The sequence below is a fragment of the Acomys russatus genome, chromosome 26, assembly GCF_903995435.1.
Source record: "Acomys russatus chromosome 26, mAcoRus1.1, whole genome shotgun sequence".
NCBI classification, from domain to species: domain Eukaryota; kingdom Metazoa; phylum Chordata; class Mammalia; order Rodentia; family Muridae; genus Acomys; species Acomys russatus.
The window spans coordinates 39805705-39829846 of record NC_067162.1 but is presented as its reverse complement, the minus strand read 5'-3'; the positions used below and the strand labels follow the sequence as shown (position 1 = coordinate 39829846).

The 24142-nt window shown below is 44.5% G+C and overlaps 1 protein-coding gene across 1 annotated transcript in view; it reads right to left on the bottom strand.

Annotated features, from left to right (window-relative positions):
- Positions 1-6274: 6274 nt before the first annotated feature.
- Wwox (WW domain containing oxidoreductase) overlaps positions 6275-24142 on the bottom strand; it is a 919511-nt gene continuing 901643 nt past the window's right edge. The window contains exon 9 of the mRNA XM_051168609.1: positions 6275-6498. Coding sequence (XP_051024566.1) covers positions 6310-6498 — 189 coding nt within the window. The 3' untranslated portion in view covers positions 6275-6309. The remainder of the gene's footprint in view (positions 6499-24142) is intronic.

Genomic DNA, 24142 nt, shown 5'->3' with positions numbered 1-24142 from the left:
TTTTGGGGGGGGCTATTTTATTCTAAACAGTTCATCATCTCTACTACCATTATTGAGTGTGAACATGATATTATATACATATGCTTTTGTGTTAGAAAATCTTTGACAGCCAAATGGGTGACACATCTGATTTTTTTTTTTTTAACTACTTACCTGGGAAAGATCTTCCCAGCCTCCTTCCATGAAACAAATTTAAAGGCAGCCAGAAGCAGTGAAAGGCAAAACATGTGATCGTATAGGCCCTCCAATCTAGGCCAGTCTGGGTAGAATTCCCCAGAACTGAGTCTGAAAGGTGGGGCTGGGGCGGGGGGGGGGGGCAGGGGGCTGTCTCAGCACATGAGGCAGATTCCCAACCATGTCCCAGTGCTGCCAGGAAAATCTCCAGATCTCCCCAGGGCTCCTTACACTGCAGTACAGCGAGTGAGCTCCAGGCAGAGGCCAGAGGTCCGGCTGACCCAAAACTTCAGCTGGCGCCTTTCTGTTTTCTGCATTCAGCCATTTTTTTTTAATTTCCGCTGATACAGGGTTCCTGTGCATCTTGGCCTTGGTTCCAGGTGGAAGGAGCCTTCCACACCCAGGAACTTTCCCAGCATCTCTTCCCCAGACTCATTCTATTAAGCGTCAGATAGGCAGGTCATCTGAGGAAAGAGCTGGTCCACCTGAGCGGAAAAACACCTGCGATGCAGCCCCACAGCCCCATTGTTCCTCTATACACAGTAGAAGTAAAAGCCAGCCCTGCCGGCAACTCAAGACAAGTCTCCTGTCTGTAGCTACCAAGAGCCAGGAAGTGTCCTGCATTGTTCAGAATTTGCAGCCTTCTTGGTTCTTTAAGCAACAACCTCTCCTAAGAGCCTTATGTAAATGTATTTACCCAATCTTTCTCTACAACAAAACCTTGGTGGAGAAGGATCTTAACTCCGATTAATAACAACAAAAAGTCATAAATTAAGGCTACCTATCTGTCTGTTGACTTGATATATGATCACAAAGGCATCGAAGGATATAAAACGAGTTTATTTATCTTGAAATATATAAATGTATAGAGGGAGCAAGACACAAATAAATCTGAAAATACATTTTCAAAATAGAAGGAAATATGTCAGAAGGGTTCACCTGATCATTGTGAGGCAAGTGTGGTTGTGTGTGTTTTACTAAGGCTGAAAAATTTTCCCCCAAGCTGAAATTCTAAGCATACAGTTGAGTTCTCCCATCAAAGCAGCAATGCATGCTGCTTCAAAGACAAAATGACTCAGCAATCCGTTTTTAAGATCAGCACGCTTTCAATGGGACTTCTTAGATGAACCAATTGCATAAATCATATTCAAAGGACTAAAAGGAGAAAACACATGCAGGCAAATTTTTTTTATAACACGTGTGTGAACTGTATGTGTAGTATACATGTGACTTATGCACACACATGTCCCATGAGTGTACAGATATGCCAGGAGAGAAAGTTGAGCATCCTGATCTATTACTCTCTGCCTATTTCCTTGAGACAGAATACGCCACTGCATCTGGGCCTAAGCTGGTAGCTGGAAAGACCCAGCAATCCTCCATCTTGGCTGCCAACAGCACTTGGAGTTGTAGGCATTCGTGGCTACTCATAGTTGTTTTGCTGAGAGGCTTAGGATTTGAATTCCAGGCCTCATTTTAGTGCTGTGAGCACTCTTATCTGCTGAGCTGTCTCCCTAGCCTCCTTGGGTTAAGTCTAAATGAAATCTTGTTAAAACGTTTTATAGATGCCTAGAAATAGAAGATAGAGTGAAAGAAGAGTGATGGGAGAGGGACAGGGAGTTGGATCAGAGATAGATGGGCTCAGAGCACAATGTCACACAAAGATGCCATGGCCTCAGGGTCCTATGGCTTCTTCATTGACAAAAAGGAAAAAAATCACAGTGACTTCCGGTAGCAGGGGATGTAACGGCACACGGACAGCTTTTCATGTAAGCCATCAGGAGAACACACTCATAATCGCTGAGGAAATGAAACCCAGTCAAAGCTGCTGTTCTCCATCAGGATGCCCAGCATCCAATGAGACATGGCCACAACTGCAAAGTCAGAGGACAAGTTCCCAGTGAACCTCAGATAAAGTGGGGAGACAGGGCCTGTCCTCTGTGAATGAGTGATCAAGAGTTGCTATTTGCATATTCATATGTCATCCATTCAAAGGAGCTTTGCTTCCTTACTCTAAGATGCAGTGGGAGATGGCACCATAAACACAACAGTGAGAGGATAGACAGTCTCTCTGATTGCTGTGGCATGAATGACATTTAATAAGTCAGATACTAAGATGTGGTCCCTTGCGGGACTCCCAAAGATAGCACAGGAGCCAATGAGAACCAAAGACATTTGGGGCATCCATTCTGGTCTGGGTACCAGATTCAGATGAGGTCACTGCCTTGCTGCACGGATGACTGGAAAGGAAGAGAAACAGGATGTTCTTTGAACACTGTGGTAAAGATGAGATACCTTAACTGGACTGTTCTTTTCCCATCCAAATCCTTTTTTGATACACTCATTTTTAATTTCCACACTAATTAAAATTGTGAACTCTCCCCTGTGGGAAAATGAAGGACAGATGTTTCTTCTTTAAATAAGGAGGCTGGCTGGTATAGGATATTAGTGTAAATAGATATAGCTTGTGACAAGAGGGTGTTGAAATAAATTTGAAAGAATAAACAGCACATAGCATTGATGAGGCTATACACAGACACACATGTGCTTTTCTGGTCAGCTTGCCATCACTGGAACATACCAGCCCTGTAAGAATTGTTGGGCTCCCTGCAAACCAATGCTACGGAAATGAATTCTTAAAAGGAAAAAAACTATATGTTTAAAGAGACTAATTGAGACATTGGTTCTAAAAGTACAAACCAGAAGGTACCTGAATGTTCCATAGTAGAAATGCGGGCCTATAGTGATAGCCTGGACACTGTACTAGGTATCTGTTAATGTCACTGAAAAACTTGAAAAAAAATTATTTTTGTGGGAGAAATGAAAAAATTCAAGGAGGGATAAAAAAATCAAATGCTTAAGTCGTCAGCAAAGACTTGAGAGGTAATATGGAAAAAGGACACAGTCTGTATTTAAATTTAGCAGTGTTACTAGGCTCTTCTTTTCCCTTTCTAAGAGTTATCTTTGCTGGTGGGAATTCAGTGATTTCATGAATTCCATGATTCAGATCAGTGCCTTCAATGATCATATGGATCATATTTAATGACCTTACATAATATTCCGAAGTGATTTCAGCAACTGAAATGTTAGAAGGCACGGAGTCAATGTGTAGGGGACGTGGGTATTGTTATTTTAGGTTTATTTTTTTAAACATACACTTCTAAAAGTGGTGAGTACCGGTGGTGAGAACTGGCAGGGACTTTGCAATTTGAGACTTTCTGGCCTAGCATTGACCTTGATGAAAGAAATCAGGCCGCCTCTTCATTGAGGTTCCAAATAAAAACTGCCCATCTCCTCATTCTAAAAGAGCGAAGCCACAAGCCGCAGGCTGCTGCGACTGCCTCAGTTTCCTTCCTATTGATAAGTGGCAGCAAGGTCTTATTCAGGCACAGAAGCGGAAACCTGATGCCTTTTTCTTTCGGATTTAAAGAAACAGGGACAGCGAATAACTTGGTGAAAATGAGCACAGGGAAGGTGGCTGTTTCTTCTCATGTTGGACGTACTCTATACAGCTTCATTAGAATGTTGGACATTGAGTCCACCCACAGCTGAGTCCATGCTGGGAACAGACTTATTATATAACTGTAATAGAGTGTGTGTAGGTGTGGTGCGGGGGGGGGGGGGGGCAATGGTAGACCAGACCAGTAATTGCTGGGTCAGTGACAGGTATGAAAGCCATTTGTAAAGCTTCTATCCACCATTGGCTCCAGAGGGACAGCCGCATTCCAGCCTTAGGTAGAAAGTTAGTCTTCTTTTGTGAGTTAACTCACCCCTTGTCTAAATTTACTGTCTAGACACTTCTGGTCCCCAGCTTGCCCATAAAGGGGATGTTGCAGTAGAAGGGTACATGGGCTTAAAGACAGATTTGCCTAATCTATTACTCATTAGGCGCTGGCTGTGGTGAAGCTCTTTTCTGCATCTCCATTTTGTCCCTTGAGCAAACAATAAAATAATGGGTATGGTTTGTGCAGACCCTTAGCTAACTCAACAGATAGCCTAAGTTTCATGGAGTTTATACTGTGAGAAAGAAAACAGGTAATTCATAATGTGTCCAGTGCTATTTTGTATCTGAAAGGAAAAACATTAAGGGCAAGGAGGTGGGGGGAGTATTGAGGTGATACCATGAATGGAGTGGCCAGACACCCTATCTTCTCTAGAACAGGTGAGCTGAAGTCAGAGACAAACCTTTATGCGAGAAAATCATTTCCACAGAAGGAGCAACAGATAGAAAGCACTTGAACTGAAAGCATGTTTGGCATGCCTGGGGGATACAAGAAGTCTAGAGGATGTTCTATAGGAAACGAAAATGGAGAAAGTGCTAGAACATAGGATGAGCAAGGTATCTGGATTTCATATTAAAAGAGAACAAAGAGGCTATGGGGAAAACCTTTTTTCTTGCTCAGTGAAATGAGAGCTGTTACAGCTAGCTTTTGCTGTGTAACAAATAATCCTGAGATCTGATGGCTTAAAAAAATCACAGACATGTATTATTCTCTATAGCTCTGTGAGTTCAGTGTGGAGTTTCTTTTCCTCTGGGTTGCTATAGATAGCATTGGAGGCTATAGCCAGGCTGTGAATAGCTGAAGAGCACTGGTATTTGACTTGGTCCACTGGCAGTCAGAGGCCCAGAGATCTGTGTCATTGGCTGGCCTGAGACTGCCATCCCAGGAGGAGAAGCAGTGATGTGAGAACATCTTCACCCTCGCCGCCTTTATGTGTAATGAGAGAGTCTCTGTCATGTCACAGAGGGCTCCTCTGTATCTTGCTGACCTTATACTTTGAGGTTCTCATATGGGGGTAATGGATGTATGGAATGGCTTGGTCCTTAGGACATACGAGCATATTAACTTACTTAAAATCATCTCCATGTCCCCTTGCCTGGAGACCATGGTGTAAGTGGAGAGAGTGAGTGAGTGTTCTCAAGTGACCAGTGATCCTCGGAACCATCCCTTGAGGACTGAAATAATTGTCTGTAAGTGACAAGAATTAAACATAATTAAAGTGAAATCACACAACAGTCACTTTTCTCTTCTCTCTTTCTCTCATAGAAAATACGATGCTGGCATACTTATCCCGTGAGACAACTTGGCCCACAAAGCACAAAACCTAAACTCAAACTCAGAGAAGAATCAAGAGTGGTGTTTTCCTGGCGTCTACAAGAAGCGCTTTATTTTTCTTCTAGATTTCTTTTCTAAGAAAAAGGGAAAAAAATGAAAACAAACATAAAAACAAAACAGGACTGAGATGAACATTCAAGCAAATGACACACACTTCAGGCAACCATAGTCAAGCATGCTCTTTTATTAAGCATAGCATGGGAGGGACCAGGGAAAGCTGAAGCTGGATTCTAACTCAGGACTGAGAAGTTGTGACACTCACTGCGGGGGTTGTTCTTGGAACTAAGAGTGAACAAAGGGGACTCCTTCCTAGTCCCCACCTCAAGAATACCCCCATGCTATCATAAGGACACCTTGTTTCTTTGCTTGCCCATCTGTGTAGCTATGGAATGATTTGCACAATGTATTTGTTATAATCTCTAAAGAACTGCTTGCATAACTTTGGCAAGGAAGACAGTGAATGGTGCTTTGGGGACCCACTGGTTCAGCATACCGACGCTGCTCCCCTCTGATGGCACCTTTGCATTGGTTCTGCGGGGATAAGGTACTGAGCTTCTCTCAAAATGGCCAAGCGGATGAGACAATGGCCTCCAGGATTGAACTCAGCACTGAGAGGTGAACGCGTGCATTTTTTTTCCCCGCAACAGGAGAAAGCCAGCCTCGGGTTGCAGAGGTGGCAGTGGTAGTGCTTGGGTGGGTCAAGGGTAACAGAGAGTCACATCTGCTTCTACAGTGAGCCAAGGAACCTACCTTCTAACCATGCGTCCATTTTCAAGCAGGCAACCACCAGAAAAGCAAGCAGACCCACGACTAACCCTGTCCTAGACAGGGAACGTTGGCTCTTGAAATTATCTTGCTTCCAGCTACTGCGCAGCCCTCCCCCCACCATGGATTACAGCGGTTCTTATTTCATTTACTATCATTGCTCTGCAGTGGAGGGTCAGGGCATCCCAGGATGATGGGGTTGACAGTGATGAGGGTCATGGGTGGGGATTTGCCCAACACTGTAGGGCTCTGATTAGCTGGATGGACTGACCAGTCGGTCCTGGATGAGCCTCTCGCTGAGTTCCCACAGGGCCCGGGCTGTCTCTTCACTCTGAGCCTCCTCGGATGGCAGGCAACGGCAGCAGTTGTTGAAATACATCCCTCCAAGGCCCTCCAGCTCTGGGGCAACTGCACAGTAGACAGTAGTAGCAGCTCCCTGTTGCTGAAAATCAAAGAAGAAAAACAATTGTTTTTTAAAAATGAGTGATAAGACAATGCCGTTTTGGCCACCTATCAGAGAGCTTTTCTGTACTTGGTCCCAGCACAGGACTGCAAAAATATGATATGTGACAGCCTTCGAAAAACAAGTCCATAAACTCTGCTTGTAAAGCTGGTGTGACTTTTTACACCTCATAGAGGAAAAGGCCTGGGAAATAAAGACACATTTCAATATATTGTGCCAGATGCCATTTCAGCACAAAGAAAAAGAGGCTTTACTCCCCAACATGCAAGAACAAATCCATCCAACCCTTTGACTTCTAAATGTGCAATATAGTTTGACACCAAGACCTCTCTAGGACCTTCTGTCTAAAAGAAATCGACCACTCTTGATTATGGCCAATCAAGTGGACGACTCAAGGGAGGCTGGTGCCAGATTTTTCCTATATTCTTTGCCCACGGTGCTCTTAGGGGGTAGGATGGGCTAACAACACTGTTGAGATGTTTTACACACACACACACACACACACACACACACACGGCCTCATATGTCTCCACACTGATGTTTCTTAATTCATCCAGAAAACACTTTTCCAAACGTTGGATCTGTTTGATTTACAACAAGATTTGGCCTAAGGTGAGAGGCATGCTCCCTTCCAGCCCATCAAAATGCAAGTTTCTATGAACAACTGATCATTTCTGGTCTCCTCCAGAGTAATGGCTGGGGCTGTAGCTAGGGGTGTGTTCACTGATGGGGCACCATGTCATCCCAACTGACAGAATATTGCCAGAGACGCTATAAAGAGGGCAAGAGCTCACTTTGCTTTGCAAGCCATAATTAAAAATAATAGGCTTCTGTTTGTAGGGAGGCGCAGTGAGCACGGCTCCAATTTAAAAGCAGTACAGTTTATCTGCTGGCCTGTGGTCATTTATGTAGAGGGCTGTTCTTGGCGTATCAACTTGCTATCAGCTGACGGGTTGTGGGGTTACAAACAAGGACCGAAAGGTAACCACAGATGTCACCTTCCGGAAAACATTAGGGATGATTGCTTGTAAGGGGGATGGCTTTCTGTCCCTACTCAAATGCAGCCATGTTGTTCTTCCCCTACAGGGTTTAGATTGTGTCAGTTTAGAGAGTCCATGGAATAACATACCCCATAAAAGGCTAGACTGACTGGAGCCAGGGTCACTTCGAGAACCAGGTTCCCGGGGACTTAAAATTTTTAGCAAAATTCTAAGAAGCCCACTTGGGTTTTCTTTAGTGTTGGCTTCTTTGTCAGGGTCTGTGGCCCTATATGCATTGGTCAAACGCAGCCATGTGGCCTGACTGTGGGAGAGGTGTGGAGGAGTGTGTGATACAGACTTGAAGTTGATAACACCTAGTCCCACCCACCCAGGATTTGAACATCCGGCCTTTGATTGGTGCTTAATCGAATAACAAATGGTTTGTGACCTTCTGAAGTCCCTCAACATGTTCAACCCCACCCCTCAAAAAAAAAAAAAAAAAAACAGTGAATACTTTGAATTCAGCGATTTCTTTCTCTGTTGATTTCATCTTACTGTGTTGTTTATCCCTCATTACCTTCAGCTGAGCACCAGGCATATTTAGGTACCTGTCAGATGTTTAGGGATTCCTCTGCATTCTGTAAGGAGGAACTGGGCAGCCAAAGGGCCTCTAATAACTGTGTAGAACACAAGGGCGTCCACCCTGCTAACTCAAGCCACACAGTAGCTTGTCGGCAGCTCTCTGCACAGTCCAGGTGGAGGTGGCTTTTTGGGTACTCCTCTCTCTCTCTCTCTCTCTCTCTCTCTCTCTCTCTCTCTCGGGTTTTAATTTTATTTTGTAGATGACAAATATAGCCAAGAATGGTAGTTGACTTGACATACACTTTTAAGTGGTGGCTGAGAGAATGGAGCCAGCTCACCTCCAAATCCATCCCTTCTCCTCCTTCCCCTCCCCTGCCCCAATCCTCACCCCCCACCCCTACCCCAGTCCTAGATGATTCTCATGTTAGACAGTGGTTCTAATCTCACAACAGGCTGGCGTCACACAACTTTGCCAATCTTGAGACATGACCCTTGAGAAACTGAAAATCAGAGTTCTTCCAAACCTAATGTAGCATATTGCCACTGTGTCCTCCAAACGTGATGTGGTCTATGTGCTTGCACTGTTGAAATGATACTTTTGTGAAGGGATTCTGAAGTCACCCCAATCCAGAATCAAGCTAACTTGGGGACCAGGAGGAGATGTATTTTCCCTATTGGAATTTGCAAGTGACTGCAGTTGGGATGCTTTCATGGAAATGTACATTTGTTTAAAAGCACAATGTTCCAGGCATGCTCATTTCAGTTCCTGGCCATTGGTCTTAGGGTAGTTTACAACCCTAATTCTACTGCCAGTACCCCTAGTTTTATCAAAGAACACAGTACAGGGTACAAAGGCCACCTTTGCTACCCCAAAGACCAATTGTGTGCTTTCCCAGCCTCCCTGCCCGAGCATGCGCACTGCCACTGGCTCTTGTTTTATCTTCTTTTTAGGACAGACAATTAAATGCTGACAATATCTTTTTGGTCCCATGCCCAACAAACACCTCATGGGCTTGTTGGGGATTTTCTTTTCAGCTGTTCCAAAGGCAACCTTTGAGTGACATCTTTATACCATCAGATGTGGTGGCAATTTAATAACACGTTCCCACTTTGGGCTCATCAGCATACCACCAGCCTGAGACAGGGCCACATTTGTGATATCTCGTTAGGAAACAAGCTTGTGCCACTGATAGAAGACAAAACATCTTTAAAGTGATAAGAAAGGTTTGGTTTTTTGTTGTTGTTGTTTTTCTGGAGCACTTCGATCACCATCAAATGACTTGTATGCCACTTTTGGGGGGCAATAGTACTTAATTCAGAGGAGATGAAAGAGACATATAAAGGAAATAATGTTAATGTTATTGTGTTACTGATACATAGTGATAAATATAATAACCTGTTGAGATACGAATGCTGGCTGGAGCTACAGGTGCTTCCAGACGATTATTTATTTATTTATTTATTATTTCCTTCAGAAAGATTTGTCATGTTGTCCATAGTAACTCACTTCAAGAAGCGGGGCAAGCAGCACCTCAAATCCAAAGTGATGCCACAGGTTTAAAGTATCGGTGGCCCAGGACTGATAATTTGTGGGAAGCTCAGTAGAATTTTTAATCACACCCCAATGGTATCCAGGTTATAGCAAACATTTGTGAGTGGCCAGAGTTCAACTGTGACATCAGTTGTTACCATGTATGCAAAACTGCCCAGGGTTCTTGTTCGAGGCTTAAGCTGAGAACATCTGGCTAACAGAGGTTTATCGTGCTCCTTAGGAAATCATTTTTCCTAATCCCATCTTCCACCTCAGGTTTGCAATCCCATCTTCCACCTCAGAAAGTCAGAGATGCAGATGGCAGCTGCTGTTGGTTGCTGAGTCCCTGAGATTTAAAGGGGCCATCCTTCCAAAACCCTTTGTTGGCATGAAAATGTTAGGTAGCTGCCTTCCATAAACATTTATTTGATAACTGTCGGCCACCAATTTGTAGCCATCAGCACAGAATTCAAATGCATATTGAGTCCTTTTAAAAAAAAAGGTGCAGAGGTTTCAAATAAACAAAACATGCTAAAAACAACAACCACCACCACAGCCACATATTGCTATCTGTGATGCATTGCTTGGTCCTGTAATAGAAAACTCATGTTCTGATAAGAACACATGTTATAGAATTAATTTAGTTTTCAGGTGACTCTACTTTAAAATGCATGCTCATTTAAAAGGAAACATAGGTTCCTGTCTTGAAGTACATGTGACAATGCATTTAAAAAAAATACACACAATATCATGGCATATCTATATTCAACGGCTTGAAAGAGCAGTCGATGTATGAATATTGCTTTAGGACAGGCGTATCCACACCAGGGCATCGCACAGCAAATGCTGAATTAATCAATTTATGCAAAAAAAAAAAAAAAAAAAAAAAAAAACAGATCCAGGAAAAGGAACACACCATGCAAGCTAGATTAGGCCTGGGTCCTCAAGGGCAGAGAAGGAAGGCAGCTCTGGAGAAGTGGGCTGTGACTCCAGAGATGGATGGAAAGTGATGAGCTGCATGCAGTGAGGGGACTGAGAAAAGGGGAAAGACAGGTAGGTACAACTTCAGACCCTCAGAGCTTTCATTGCAACTCATCTGGGGGCTTGTAGGCATAAAATATACTTTCCAAATGTGAAGCCAGTGGCCCTGTGGGTAGACCACACTGAGTGGGCTGATGGGCCACAAAGCCGTGGTAGAGAGGAACACTTTACCACCCTTACCCTCTCCTCATAACAATCCTGCAAGAATGTTTATAAGACTTCTATCAGAAATACAGAACAATGCATTCCTGAGTTCAGCTCCAAAGGCCTTGGTGCTTGGGACATAGCTGCTCCATTAGCAATTATAATTTCAGTCTCTGGTTTACAGGGCAAAAAACAGCTGTTCTAAGGGGTGGTGCGTCCCTACTTACTATCCAAGAACGATAATGTCAGTGGACAAATTGGCCTCATATTCCAGAATATTCCAACCAGAATGTTCATAAAGCAAAGTAGTTAGTACAGGAAGGAGGCCCATGCATCTTTCTGGTCAGTGACCACAATGAAAGAATGCCTCCACCTGCTTCCCACACAATCGGAGGCTACAATGCAGTGAGTCAGTGTTTATCAATAAGCATGCCAGATCCCGTCACAATGCAAGCAGACAGTGGAAGAGAACAAACAGCTCTGGCCTCCAGTGCATTCCAGCCAAGAGTGACCATGCTGCTAGCTATGATGACTAGGTAAAGTACTTGCCAGGTGCCGGGAGAGGGCTTCATAAGCATCACTTTCTAATCCCTATGCTATCTTCATGACAGCCACAACTAGCACTCTCATTTTATGGACCCATGTAAAGTCAGAGATCGAATGGAACTTGTCCAAAGTCACAGGGACAGGCTCGGATTGATTCAGAATCCATGAGTCAGTGTAGGACACCTCCTCCCCAAACGCGCCACACGTTGCCCACTTCCTCTTAGGTGCCTCCCACTTCCCTCAAGCTTCCTTGGGCTATTTTGTCTCCCTCCCAAGTCCGTGCCTAGTTACAAAATGAGGCCCTGATTTGACCTAAATTAAGTATATAAGCTGTCATATGCTCACCTGAAAAATGGTCAGAGGAGATTTTTTCCCCCACTGTTGATTTAGTCAGTGAACTAAATTGAAATCATATCCATTTGGATTAACAAAAAGAAAAGTACGACTCAACACCCCTTCCACTGACTCAGTATAACCCTTTATTTAAAAAAAAAGTTACCTGACTAAATATGCTACCTCTATCCTGCTGTCTCCCAACACCACTCTCATATGAGAGGTTGCATGTGCTCAGCCAGAAAGGCACAGAACTTTCAGGTTGTTTCCGGAGCCACCCCTGTTTCGTAAACTCCATAGGCACAGGCTCTGACAAGCTCCACCAGACTTGCGAACCAACCCATCCCCTTCCTTGCAATCCTCAATAAATCCCCAGCAAATTACTTCCCACAGATCCCCCAGAATTGATTCCTACAATGGTCTTGAACAGTGTAGGCTCAGAGAGGTGAAAATATTTTGTGTAGATCCAGAGACACTTCTTTTCGGCCCTCGGGAGTTCTGAAGGCTTCGTTACAAAAAGCCTTCATTGCAGGAGGGAAAAAAAGTGAAGCGCTGGAGACTAGATATTTCTTTACAGGCTCTGCCAGTGTGAGACAAGCTCCAGAAAGCCAGATGACGCACACACAGCCCCTTCACCCTGCAGAAGGGAATGTGCTCACCCCGACACAGTGGGTTTGACATTGCGTTCAGGAACCTAACGTGCTACCACAAATCCTTTTGCTAGGCACAGGCTTATGGGTGTGGAAGATCTCAGGATCTATTCTGGTAACTCTCCATGGAGGCAGAGAGTGCATTCTCAGAGGTAGGGACATATCTTCAGAGTCCTGTGATGCCAATGCTCTGAGGGAGAGGCACACAGTGAAATATGCTCTCCTGCCATGCTAAGAACTGTCAGGCCAACAACAGACAACTCCTATTGAGTGACATGAAGGAGAAGAAAGAATGATATTTAACTATCAGATGCCAGTGGCATATTCAGATAGACTCTCAAAGATGACCTAAGAAGTTTCCGGTTGCATTGACAGAATCCAAGTAAGTCACCACCAGATGTACGTCAAATCTCTGACAGAAGACACAGTCTTCTATAAAGGTCCCTGAGGAGTTTTGTGCTGCTGGTTTGAAAACGACAGTAGAATGATTGTGAAAGTCCCGTGCATAGTTGTTCTTTCCTCTGTGAGAAGAATTTCTGGGACCACTAGGTAGAACGCTGGATGGAGTTCTTGTCAAAGAGATGAATATAGTTGCCATATCTAGCTTGATGCCTACAAAAGGACTAGCTAGCCAATCCCAAGCATTCCAAGGCATCCAAGCATATGTTTGGTCTCAGAAGGGGAGGCCAGGTGAGGAGTTTAACTTAGCCAGTCAGGAGAGTTGGAGGGCAGAGCAACCTCTGTAAACTGTCTGCGTTCTGCCTGTACATCAAGGATTGTTTTAGACTTCTCTCTCAAAATAAATGAGGTACTTTTCTATCTCCCTTATGTTAGAGGATTTTTGCCATAGACACAGAATTACGTGTGGTCTTGAAGAATTAGGAATGTGATGTTTAGGATCATTTCACCTTTTGAGACCTGTTTTATACCTTGTGAGACTCTAGATATGCTTGGGTGGGGAGAGAGGTGGAGGGCACCCGTGATGAGAAGAGGGACAAGGCAGGACTCAAGTTTTGTCTGCCTAGGTTGTCTCAAAGCACATTTACGCCACGTTCCCTTTGTGCCTGGCACACTGCTCTTGAGCAGTTCTCATTAGACAGAAGGGAAGGTCTGGTGGATTAGGCCTTACATATGCATGTAATATTCCCCGGGCATTCCCTGCTGAGCTGCCCCCAATGTGTACACTGCTCAACACTCAGCTCACCTTGTAGCTCTTTCGCAGACTGAGATTTCTCTTGTGGGATGGAAATGTGATCTGGGTATCCATTCTTTTGTGAGTTACTTTGATATGGCCCAACAGAAGAGCCCTAAAAATTCACCACTGAAATACACATCTTACTAATAGCATAATTCTTCTACATCCGGCCTACCACTGTAATATTCCAGCTGGTCCACCTGAATGCCAGAGCTGAAGCACCACTGAATGTTCATAAGAGATAAAAGAAGATATTTAGCAGGTGTTAATTTGAAACATCTTACATTTCATTTCTCTATCCTCTGTTATAGCTACTTATATATTGTATATACATGTATGCCTCTGTATTCACCATGTATGCTGTAATAAACCTTTAAAATGATTGCCAGGCAGAATTAATGGCTTTGGTTCTAATATAATGGGGGAAATGTCTCCCTAGTATAAATGAAACACACACACACACACACACACACACACATACACACACACACACACACACACACACACACACACACACCTTACCATTTCTTCTTTACAGAAAAGGTTCGGTCAGTTTACTTGTCCTTTTATCTCTTCAAGAAAATAAAAAAAACCTGGCTACATGGAAAGTAGGCAGGATTTCAGGGCACACCTCACACAAGCTATTTAGAGTGTTAAGGTCTACAGCATCTACATATTTATGTCACTGGTAAATTCTACAAGTAGAAATAAAAACACTGGGGTGGGAGGTGGAAAACACAGTGTCTCTGATATAACCAAGTCCAGGTAAGAAATGAACTGTTAATAATCTGTCATCGCAGCATGAAGTAAAAAGGCACACCTTACTGTAATTCAGCTCTCATGGGCAGCGCCCCAACCCCGATGGCCTGCCATGTCAAATAGGGTACATCCTCATTTAGCTGTGTGTGTCTTCTTTGAGAACTCCTTGGAACAGATCATCTCTCTGGCTTAAAGATGTCTGCCTTGCTAATATTTCATTTAGAACATACTGTGGCGAACATCTCATTTGTTATGACTTCCATAATTAATGGTGATCGCTCAGGCACCGCCTTGACACAGAGAGAGAGAGCTCTTTTCAGTGGTCCAGGGGCTAATGAGGAACAATAGCTATTTCATTCACCAGCAGCTTGTTGCTAGTTAGTGGGAAATGATGGTGTGTGCTGTTGCTTTAATTGCCAGGGTAAATAATTCTGCCTGGGTGTTACTGAGCATTTTAAAGCACTCGATGCAAATACACTAGAAACAAAACAAACAAAAAAATTTTAAAAATTGCATTCTATCATGCAAATATTATCTAAATATGCATGTGCTAACTACCCAGCTACTGTATTTTAGGAAATACAATTAGGCTGCCTTTCTCTTCCCCTACGTAGACTGTAAATAACTGTAGATCTTTCTCTTGCTTCCTTATGTAAATATATGTAAATACTAACACACTCTGCATGTTGATATTCTAGGTGATTTCAGGTACTTTTGTAATCTGAAGGCATGGACTTGAACTGGTTTGTTAAAAGGGGGAAAAGGGGAAACTCCCTCAAACTCTTTAAAGCTGAATAGAAATGAAAAGTTTCTTCCTAGACTGGCGTGGTGTCTTTTGTGTGCTTTCTCCACCATGAACACAGCCCTGGCCTGGCTTCTCCTCTTACAGGAGGGAACTGCTGAGCACAGACCCCAAAATCATACCTGAGTTCTTTGGAATGCATGTTCACACACTTTTCTTGGGTGTATGAAAACGAGTCTAGAGCCATAGGTAGGATTCTTGAATTGTCTTCATTTGCTGCCCCCCTCGCCAAAAAAAATTAAGTTAAAAAAATGTTTTGTTTACATGTTAGATGCCAAGCACAGCCTTAAAATCCTCTAAGAGGCTCCTGTTCTATCCATTTCAAAGATGTAGCACTTGAGTCGCAGTAAGGCTGGGTACTTGTATAAAAGAAAAAAAAAAGATTAAATTCCACCAAAATTCTGGGTTTTTTTTTCCCTTGCATATATCAGATCTATGAATTTACCCTCAAAAGCAAGAGAGAATACGTCATTTAGGTTCTATGGGCTCTACAGTTTCTGTTGCAAAAACTCAAGTTTGACAGTTTCTGTAAAAGGAGTCAAGAGCAATGTGCAAAGGACTGAACATAGCTGTGTCCCAATAAAACTTTATTTATACAATCAGTCAGCAGGCCAGATTTGGCCTACAGGCAAAAATTTGCCAACCTCTGCTCCACACATTGTCAGAACTCAGTTCCTCTTCAACAGAACATTACGAGTTCCTTCTGAGTGCGTGTATATGTGTGTAGAATGATCTGGGGAAATACTTTGATCAACTGAAAATCCTGTAATCTGGTTCCTGGAAGTACCAACACTCTTAGAGGAAGTCATCGAATAATGAGATGAGCAGAAATGAAATCTCCTGGGTTTATAAATCAAGCTATCTGTCTCAGACAAATGACACTGCCAGGTTTCAATTTAGTTATCTTTTATTTTTATAAATGGGGATGGAATAGGAAAGTTAAGAAAGACGAAGCAGACAGAAAAAAGAAAAGAAAGAAACCAAACAACTCACACACTTTAACGGATGGAAAGAGGCCATTACTTCAGGTATCTATGGAAACCAAGCAGCCTGCGCACGTCTTTAATGGTTGGCAAACAGCATTAGTGTTTGAAGATGTTTTGCCCAAGTATGAAGCTACTGCGTAAATGCATTAATTGACAGTTTCCTTTGGGACTTCTTTTATTGAAGTTTTCAAACCTAATTTGACGGCACAAGGAACTCTGCAGCCCAGGAAGAACGCTGTAATGTTAAGGGCTTTGGAATGCAGAGCCAGCAAAGGCAGAGCACACACACAGAGTCAACTCTCCCCACTGTCTCGTAGCACAGGTGCAGAGAAAGCCTTTGCTGCATGTGCTTTTCCATAAAATGGTCCTCTGAGCAATCCCCTTTGGTGTGGAGAGGCCTTTTCTAAACTGTCCCCCCACTCCCAGGGGCAGGGGGGGGGGGGATAGAAACTCTTCTGTCCTGGGAGAGGCTGGAGGAGAAGGGACGATCTAGTGTTTGCACAGGATGTGTGGCTGTATGAAACTAAAGTCAAAGACTACAGCTTCCAGAAGCTTCCACTACAGCTTCCAGAAGCTTCCTCTACGAAGGGCATAGTACTATGGCTTTGATGGGCTCTTGTGATGACATTGGTCCTTTTGTGGGTTAGGCAGCAGACATGAGTTCATAGGCAGCTACCGGTCTGTTTATTCCACTTCGAAAGAAGGAGACATGCAGATCAAAATGTCTTGCCTTCTCTTCATTCACTGTGCCTAACAGATGGGGGACCATTTCTATCCCAGCAGTCCCTTCTCCCCAACCTCCTTCAACGTCCCTGGGCACCATGCTGGCCCTGATAGGCACCACACTGTGGGACAGAGGGAGCATTTGAACTACCAAGATCCTTTGTTAAGTGCTGTGACGCTCAGGGCAGTCCCTGCACCAGCCCTTACCAATGGCATTCTCTACCCCTTCAAAGATTCCTCTTCAAAGGCAGCCGGCCGGAGAGAGACACACACGCTGGCGATGGAGTGAGTGGGTGAGTGAGTGAGTGAGTACTGTAACAGTTAGGTGCAGGAAAAGTGGGGGAAATCTATCAGGCCTAGAGAGATGGCTCAGCAGCTTAGAACACTTACTGCTGTATCAGCGGACCAGAGCTCAGTTCGCATCACCCCCATTAAATACCTAACCAATGCCCATATCTTCAGCTCTAAGACACACACACACACACACACACACACACACACACACACACACACACACACACGCGCACACACACCCCTTTTCAAGTGTAGAATCTGTGTTAGTAGATGACAGTGGCTACAATATTCTTTGGTTACTAGTTTTTTGTATGTGTGTACACATGGGGTACAATGGTATGCACTTACGTGTATGTATTTAGGTACATGTGCATGCATTTGTGTTCATGTACATGTGTGGTTGTGTGCACATGCACATGTGTTAGTGTGTGCATATGCCTACGTGTTTGTGTGCGTGTGGAGGCCCAAGGATGATGACCACTTTCTTCTTCAACCACCCTCTCCTTTGCTTACTAAGGCATTACTTCAGTGTTTTCAGGTAGTGTAGCTAGCCACCTTGCCCTGAAGACTCTAGTCTCTGCCTCTCCAATTCTAGGATTAAGGGTGGCCTCCCACACTTGTAAGCATTTATGTGAGCTGTGAGAAGTCAAATTCCACTCTTCATATTTTTGTATGGCAAGGGCTTTAACCATGGAGCCATCTCCCCAGTCCCTCACCCCACTCCCAGTATTCTCTCAAACATCCTACCTGAAAACAAAACAAAACAAGACAAAACAAAACAAAAAGTAATCTGGGAACTTACATGAATCTATCCCTAAGGAATATTAATGCCATTTTACAAGTGAGAAAACTGAAGTTCAGAGGTGGCATTGGCTGGCTTAGTGCCTACCACAGACCCAGATGGGCTTCCTTAGTAAGAAGCCTGAACCCAGCTCCAGTGTTCTTTCTGAGGCTTCTGTGTGCCCATCCAACACAGCTTCTATGCCCACTTCAGCCTGATTCTCTGATTCTTCTCATTGAATATTTGCTTTAAAAAAACAAACAAGACAACAACAACAACAACAAAAATGAAGGGCTGGAGAAATGGCTCAGGAGTTAAAACAGGGGCTGCTACAAAAATAAAAATAAAAAAAGAGAGGGGCTGCTCTCACATAGGGCCTGAGTTCTGTTTCCAGCACCCACATGGCTATTAACAACCATCTATGACTCCAGTTCCAGAGGATCCAATGCCCCCTCATGGCCTCTGTGGGCATTGCTCACACAGGGGGTGCACAGGCATTCATGCATGCAAAACACCCATAATCGCAAAATAAAAATAAGTAAATATTATAAAAAAAACACAATAGCATGAATTTTATAAAAGTATTCCTAGTGGGCTTCAAGGAAATCTCAGGGTCCCCTAGTTCAGAGCCCAGAAACCAACCAGAAGATCACTGGTTACCTGCTGTGTGATGAGAAGTGTGGATTTTTGTCAATTCTACAGGCAGCTGTTTCATGTGGCTTTGGACTTGAAAGCACTGAAAGCTGAGGTTCATGAGTGCATTGTGGGTGCCTGTGATTTGAACCCAGAACTTGCTGTGGTGGAGGCCTGAGCAGAATGCATGGGAATCAAGTGTAGAGACCCAAGTCACTTAGCTAGGGGTGTCAGAATAGAGCCTGATACTTTGGCTGCCTGGGCCATTGATCTGACTGCTAGCTGTACCTTCTCTATGCAGAGCCTGAGGAACCTTCCCACGCTCTGAACTCTATAGCCAGGTCCTTCCAATTCAACACAGTCAAAGGGACCATTCCTGTCTACAAGCGGCGAAGCAATGCCTGCACTGTCCCGGGTAAACCTCAAGGGACTCTGCAGGCTGGCTAGGCATGGGTTAATAGCTCAGTATGTGTGGGTCAGCTGGCACATCCACTGGGGCAGTCACCTGACCAGACGGATCCACTTGAAAGTCTCTTGCCCTCACAGCATAGAGAAATGCTGAACTCAGGAAAATGGGGTATGCGGAGGAACACCTTACTCTGCTTTCCCCACCTCTGGCTGCTGCACCTGATAGGATTCAGCCTCTCACAAATGCCCGGCTTGTGAAAAGGAAGGCACACAAATGCCGGCAGTTCCCAAGCACAGAGTCAGCAAGAATGCAAGCTGGCTGCGCAGTTGGTCCTCGAAGTGTCAAGGTGGTAAGGAGCCTGTCCTCGCTGACTGTGCCTTGACATCCAGAATCAAGAGGTGTTTACAGGACAGGAACTTTAATACACAGATCCAGTGGTGGGAGGTGGGGGGTGTCTGGATGCTTTCCATAGCACTTTGGATATGCCAAGAGGTGGAAGTTCACTAATTTCTTGCAAGAGTGCTGTGCAGTGTTATTAACCCATTTTGTTAGAAAAACAAGCCAGTCATAAGGCCACTGGGCTGAGTCAGGCCCTGTGGGAAAACACTAAACATAAACTGATGTTTGCTGATAAAAAACCGATGAGGTTAGATATCGATTCAGTGTGGTCCCCGCAACCTAAAGCTGGTTCCTTTCAGGCACATCCCTGGCCCAGGACAACCACAGTGGCAACCTCTAAACAGTATTCTAGCAACTTCACCTCACTGCCTCATTAAACACAGCAGGGACTCTGCAGAGGAAGATGAGGAGACCAACGGTCAGGTAACCCAGAGCTCTTGAAATAGGGGGCCAGGATTCAAATCAGAAGTGTCTAACCCCACACCTCATAATGCCCCTAGCTTTCTTGTTGAGGGGACAAACCTGGAACCCTGCAGAGCCTAAAGGGGGTTCAGGGTATGGGTGAGAAAGCACAGGGAGGGGTGTAAATAGAGCTGAGGTATGCAGCACAGAGAGAGAGATTGAAGATAATGTTGGGATAGGAAGTCCTGGGACACTGAGTTGTTATTTTTCAGGTAGCCACAGAAATGTATCTAAATAGGCTCAGAAATTACTCCTTTGCACAACAACATGAACCAACTGGCCAGATTCCTTTGGCATCTAGAAGCTTCCAACGCATAGTTAGAGTATAGGTTCTTAAAGCCAAAGGACCTGGGGCAGGGGGGTCAGAGACACGGAGAAGAAGAAGTTTGTTCACACAGCTTTGTCTAAGGTGCCAAACCTCGAAGCCGCCTTTGGTTTTGGTACTTCCTCACATGAAGACGCAGACAGGCCCCTACATAGGAGACTGCACGAGAGGAGTCTCTCCCTAGGAGGTAGTGATGTCATAGTCCTCACCTTCAAAAACCACAGATCCCTAGATCTCAGTGAGAGCCTCTGCCTCAGGAAACAGGAAGGGTGGCTTCCGAGAGATGACTCCTAACAATGACATCTGGCCTCTCCATGCATGCACACACAAGTGCACGAGTATCTCCTAGTAAACATGCGTGCGTGTGCGCACGCACGCGCGCGCACGCACACACACACACACACACACACACACACACACACACACACACACACACAAACAAAATGGAAACCAATGACATAGAAAAGGAAAAAAGAAATGGTCTTCTCCTTGATTAATGCCCCCAGTACACTGAAATCAGAAATGTGAAATTGATGCAGCTACTGAGTTTTACTCTAGATTTTCTTATTCAATCTCAACCTTTCTCATGGCGGGCTCCTTCAGAGAACAGAAGTGCCCATGTAGACCCATGCTAACCCACCTTTGTAGCTCTCCTTTGCCACTTTCGTCCTCCCTGAAGCTGTCTACCCATGGACTACAGGCTTGGCTTGGGAGCAGGCCTGGGGCACTGCAGTAGATGCTGTGATATTCTGCATATGTCTATTCTGCATCAAGGTGATTTCCAGGCCACGAGGCTATTTTTCTTTTAGAAGGATGCATCATCCTCAGGGATTGTGCTCAACCAAACTGAGCTTCCTTGTCCTAGCTAGATCATTTCCTCCAGGACGCAGCCTCCATCAGTGACACTTGTCTCCTTATCCCACATGATAGCATGTCTGAAGGGCCACCCCTGTTTCAGAGTCTGCTGGGGACTGTCCAAACAACCTACTATTCCCCCATCACACCTCACTCCTTCCCCTGGCCCCCTCCATATTCCACATTCCATCGCAGGCGTGCATCCTAGACCATGTCCCCAAGCATCCCAAGTACTAGACTTAGTCAGCTTGGGATACCCACCCAGCCTTCCACCTTCAACTAGCAGGGTGACTGGGAAACACTCTGGTATACACTTGGCATGCTTCTTCTTCTAGGATTATGACACTTAATGCATCGCATCCATTTTGAAGACGGGATCATACTGTGGCCAGCTGTGGTGGGACAGAGCATCTGCTCACACTCCGCTCCTCCTCTGGTGCCCCTATTCATCCCCCCATAATGGGGAGTACGATTGGTTTCACAGGGCATCTGGAAAAACATAGCAGATTCAATTCAAGCATCTGTGCCTGTCACAGAAACTACTAAAAGTCTAATATGAGGGATGATGTTTAGTTGGTGATTGAGAAACCTTTGGGAGATGGAGATGTGGCAACTCGCAACTCAGCAGAGTGGGACCTCCAGAAGAGGAAGGGACACAAAGGAGCCAACACACATACTGGAAACAGAGCATGGAAGGGAGGTGACAGAACACAAGTGAGAAAGTGAGGACTGGAGGAACTCCATTGTGCCCTCGTGTGATGCTACTGAAAGGGGACACCCTCCCTAGGGGAAGCCAACCCATTGCTGTCACCTCTTCTGTGAATTTAAATACAAACACCTCTTCACCCTCAAGTCCCAGTCTGAGGCAGATGGGTGTGTGCCATTAGGGTGCAATTTCTCTAAGAAGAGGCCCAGCACCCCAGCCAATTTGAGGTACACAGTAGTTATTCATCAAATAGTTCTAGGAGAGATGGAAAAGTGATACTTTTTTAAAAAACAGATTTAAGATTAAAAAAAAAAACATAAACAATACAACAGTTTGAACTGTTTCCTTCTTGAATTACTGTTGGTGTGGTTTAAGCAAAATTGTTCTCTGTGAGTTGTGACTCACATAAGAACTTCTCTTATACAGGACTGGCTATGATGCAGACACCAGGCTAAAGTATCCTACGCACACTGTCCCCATCCCATGCCCTTCTTATGGTCCTGATGGACAGATTTGCTGTTTTCTTCCTAGGTTACAGAAAACTGAAAGAGGACATCACTTGTTTAGGTCTACACAACTCGTAAGTAGTAGGCCTGAGATTTGAACTCATGCTCTCGACACTGAAGGCCATGTTCTACAAAAGAGATGGAGCTAAGAATGTGCCTCTGTGGGTCCTTGGGACTTCTATTTATCCTTGGACTTGATTTCCAGGTACAAATTTCTACAGGGCTCCTAGCCCACAGAGTTTGCATTTTCCTGCAGAGTGAGTTTGGGATGGAGGGGAAAATAGGATCAGAGCTGCTTCCTGGAGCCCTGCCTGTACACAGAGAGGGAGATGGAGTCTAATACAGGGAAGTACAATCTCATCTGATACCTTGTATTTTGTTGACTCTTCTTACTCCTGAGATGCCAAATGTTAAAATACTGCATGAAAGAATGAATAAGCAGGTAGATGTTGGATAGATGAACAAATGGGGAATTGAAAAGATGGATAGAGTGGATGGATGGATGGATGGATGGATGAGTGGGTAGATGGATGGGGGGTGGGTGGATGGATGGATGGATGGATAGATAGTTGGATATATGGATGGGCAGGTAGATGGATGGATGGGTGGGTGGATGGGTAGATGGATGGGCAGGTAGATGGATGGAGGGTGGGTGGATGGATGGATGGATGGATGGATGAGTGGATAGATGGGTGGGTAGATGGATGGACAGCTAGATGGATGGATGGGTAGATGGATGGATGGGTGAGTGGATGGATGGACGGGTGAATGGATAGATGGATGGATAGATGAATGGCTGGCTGGCTGGCTGGCTGGCTAGATGGATGGGTGGGTGGGTGGGTAGATGGATGGGCAGGTAGATGGATGGATGGAGGGTGGGTAGATGGATGGATGGATGGGTGGATGGATGGAAAGGTAAATGGATGGATGAATGGGCCAGTGAATAAGTGAATTAATCAAGAACTGAACAAATAGCCAGACAGCTGTTTGGGAGTACTGCTCGTCACCAGAAGGGAGGTGTGCTGTAGACATGACTCACTAGTGGTCACTCAGACTTTAAAAATATACACATTCCTCCTCAGAGCTGGCAGGAACGTCTCTCTCCCTGGAGCAGCTCTCTGCCTACCTAATACAGCATGGTGTTAACTACATTATCTGGAAATACACCTATGACTAATTCCCATCCCTTATCCGGAGAAGAAAATTGTCTGTAGTGTGAATGCCCCAGATTCCTGGTCAGTTTATGTAAGGAATCTCAAGTCATTGCAGTATTTAAAGCCATTTTTAGCTTCAATCACCTGATGTGTAGTGAGCCCAGAATACCTGATCTCTTACTCCCTAAAACTCCCTGTTTTTCCACTAATTTTATTTAAAGTGGTTGGTGCACCCTGAGTACTTCCCCATAGAAGAGAAGGCGTATGAGCAATCATCCTAGCATTACACTGTCTCTAATAGATGCTACTCAGTAAATTCCCCTGGCCTATCACCTCAGGCTGATCCCAGCTCTACCAGGTGGTGGGTGGGTGACATTTATTCTTTGTCATGGCCTATTTGGTGGTTTTTGTGCACTGAAAACTTATCTGCTCATCCTAAACACAATTTAGATAGATGCTTTTCCCAAATGATGTCTACAACGATCAAGTAAAACTTGAGGTCTGACTAACCAAAAGTGAGAAGAAAAGGGGCGCTTTTATTAAGCAGAGAAAGAAAAAAGCTCTTTCTTTGTGCAGTATAACTTCTTTGAAACAAAAGAAATGCTCCGGAAAAGCCAAACTCAGGATGTCGGACACTTTCTCAGAACCTAAATGATGCTTTCATTTGCACGCTGGTTGCCTTTTCCCTCCGAGAAAAAAAATCCTACTTTTAACGCCTTTTCCAGCATCTTATTGTACACTTGTTTGCCTTGCAGATACAGTCTCATTTCAAGAATGTGTAGGTACCACCAACTGGCTAATGATAACTGTGAGTCCTCAAACTGCTT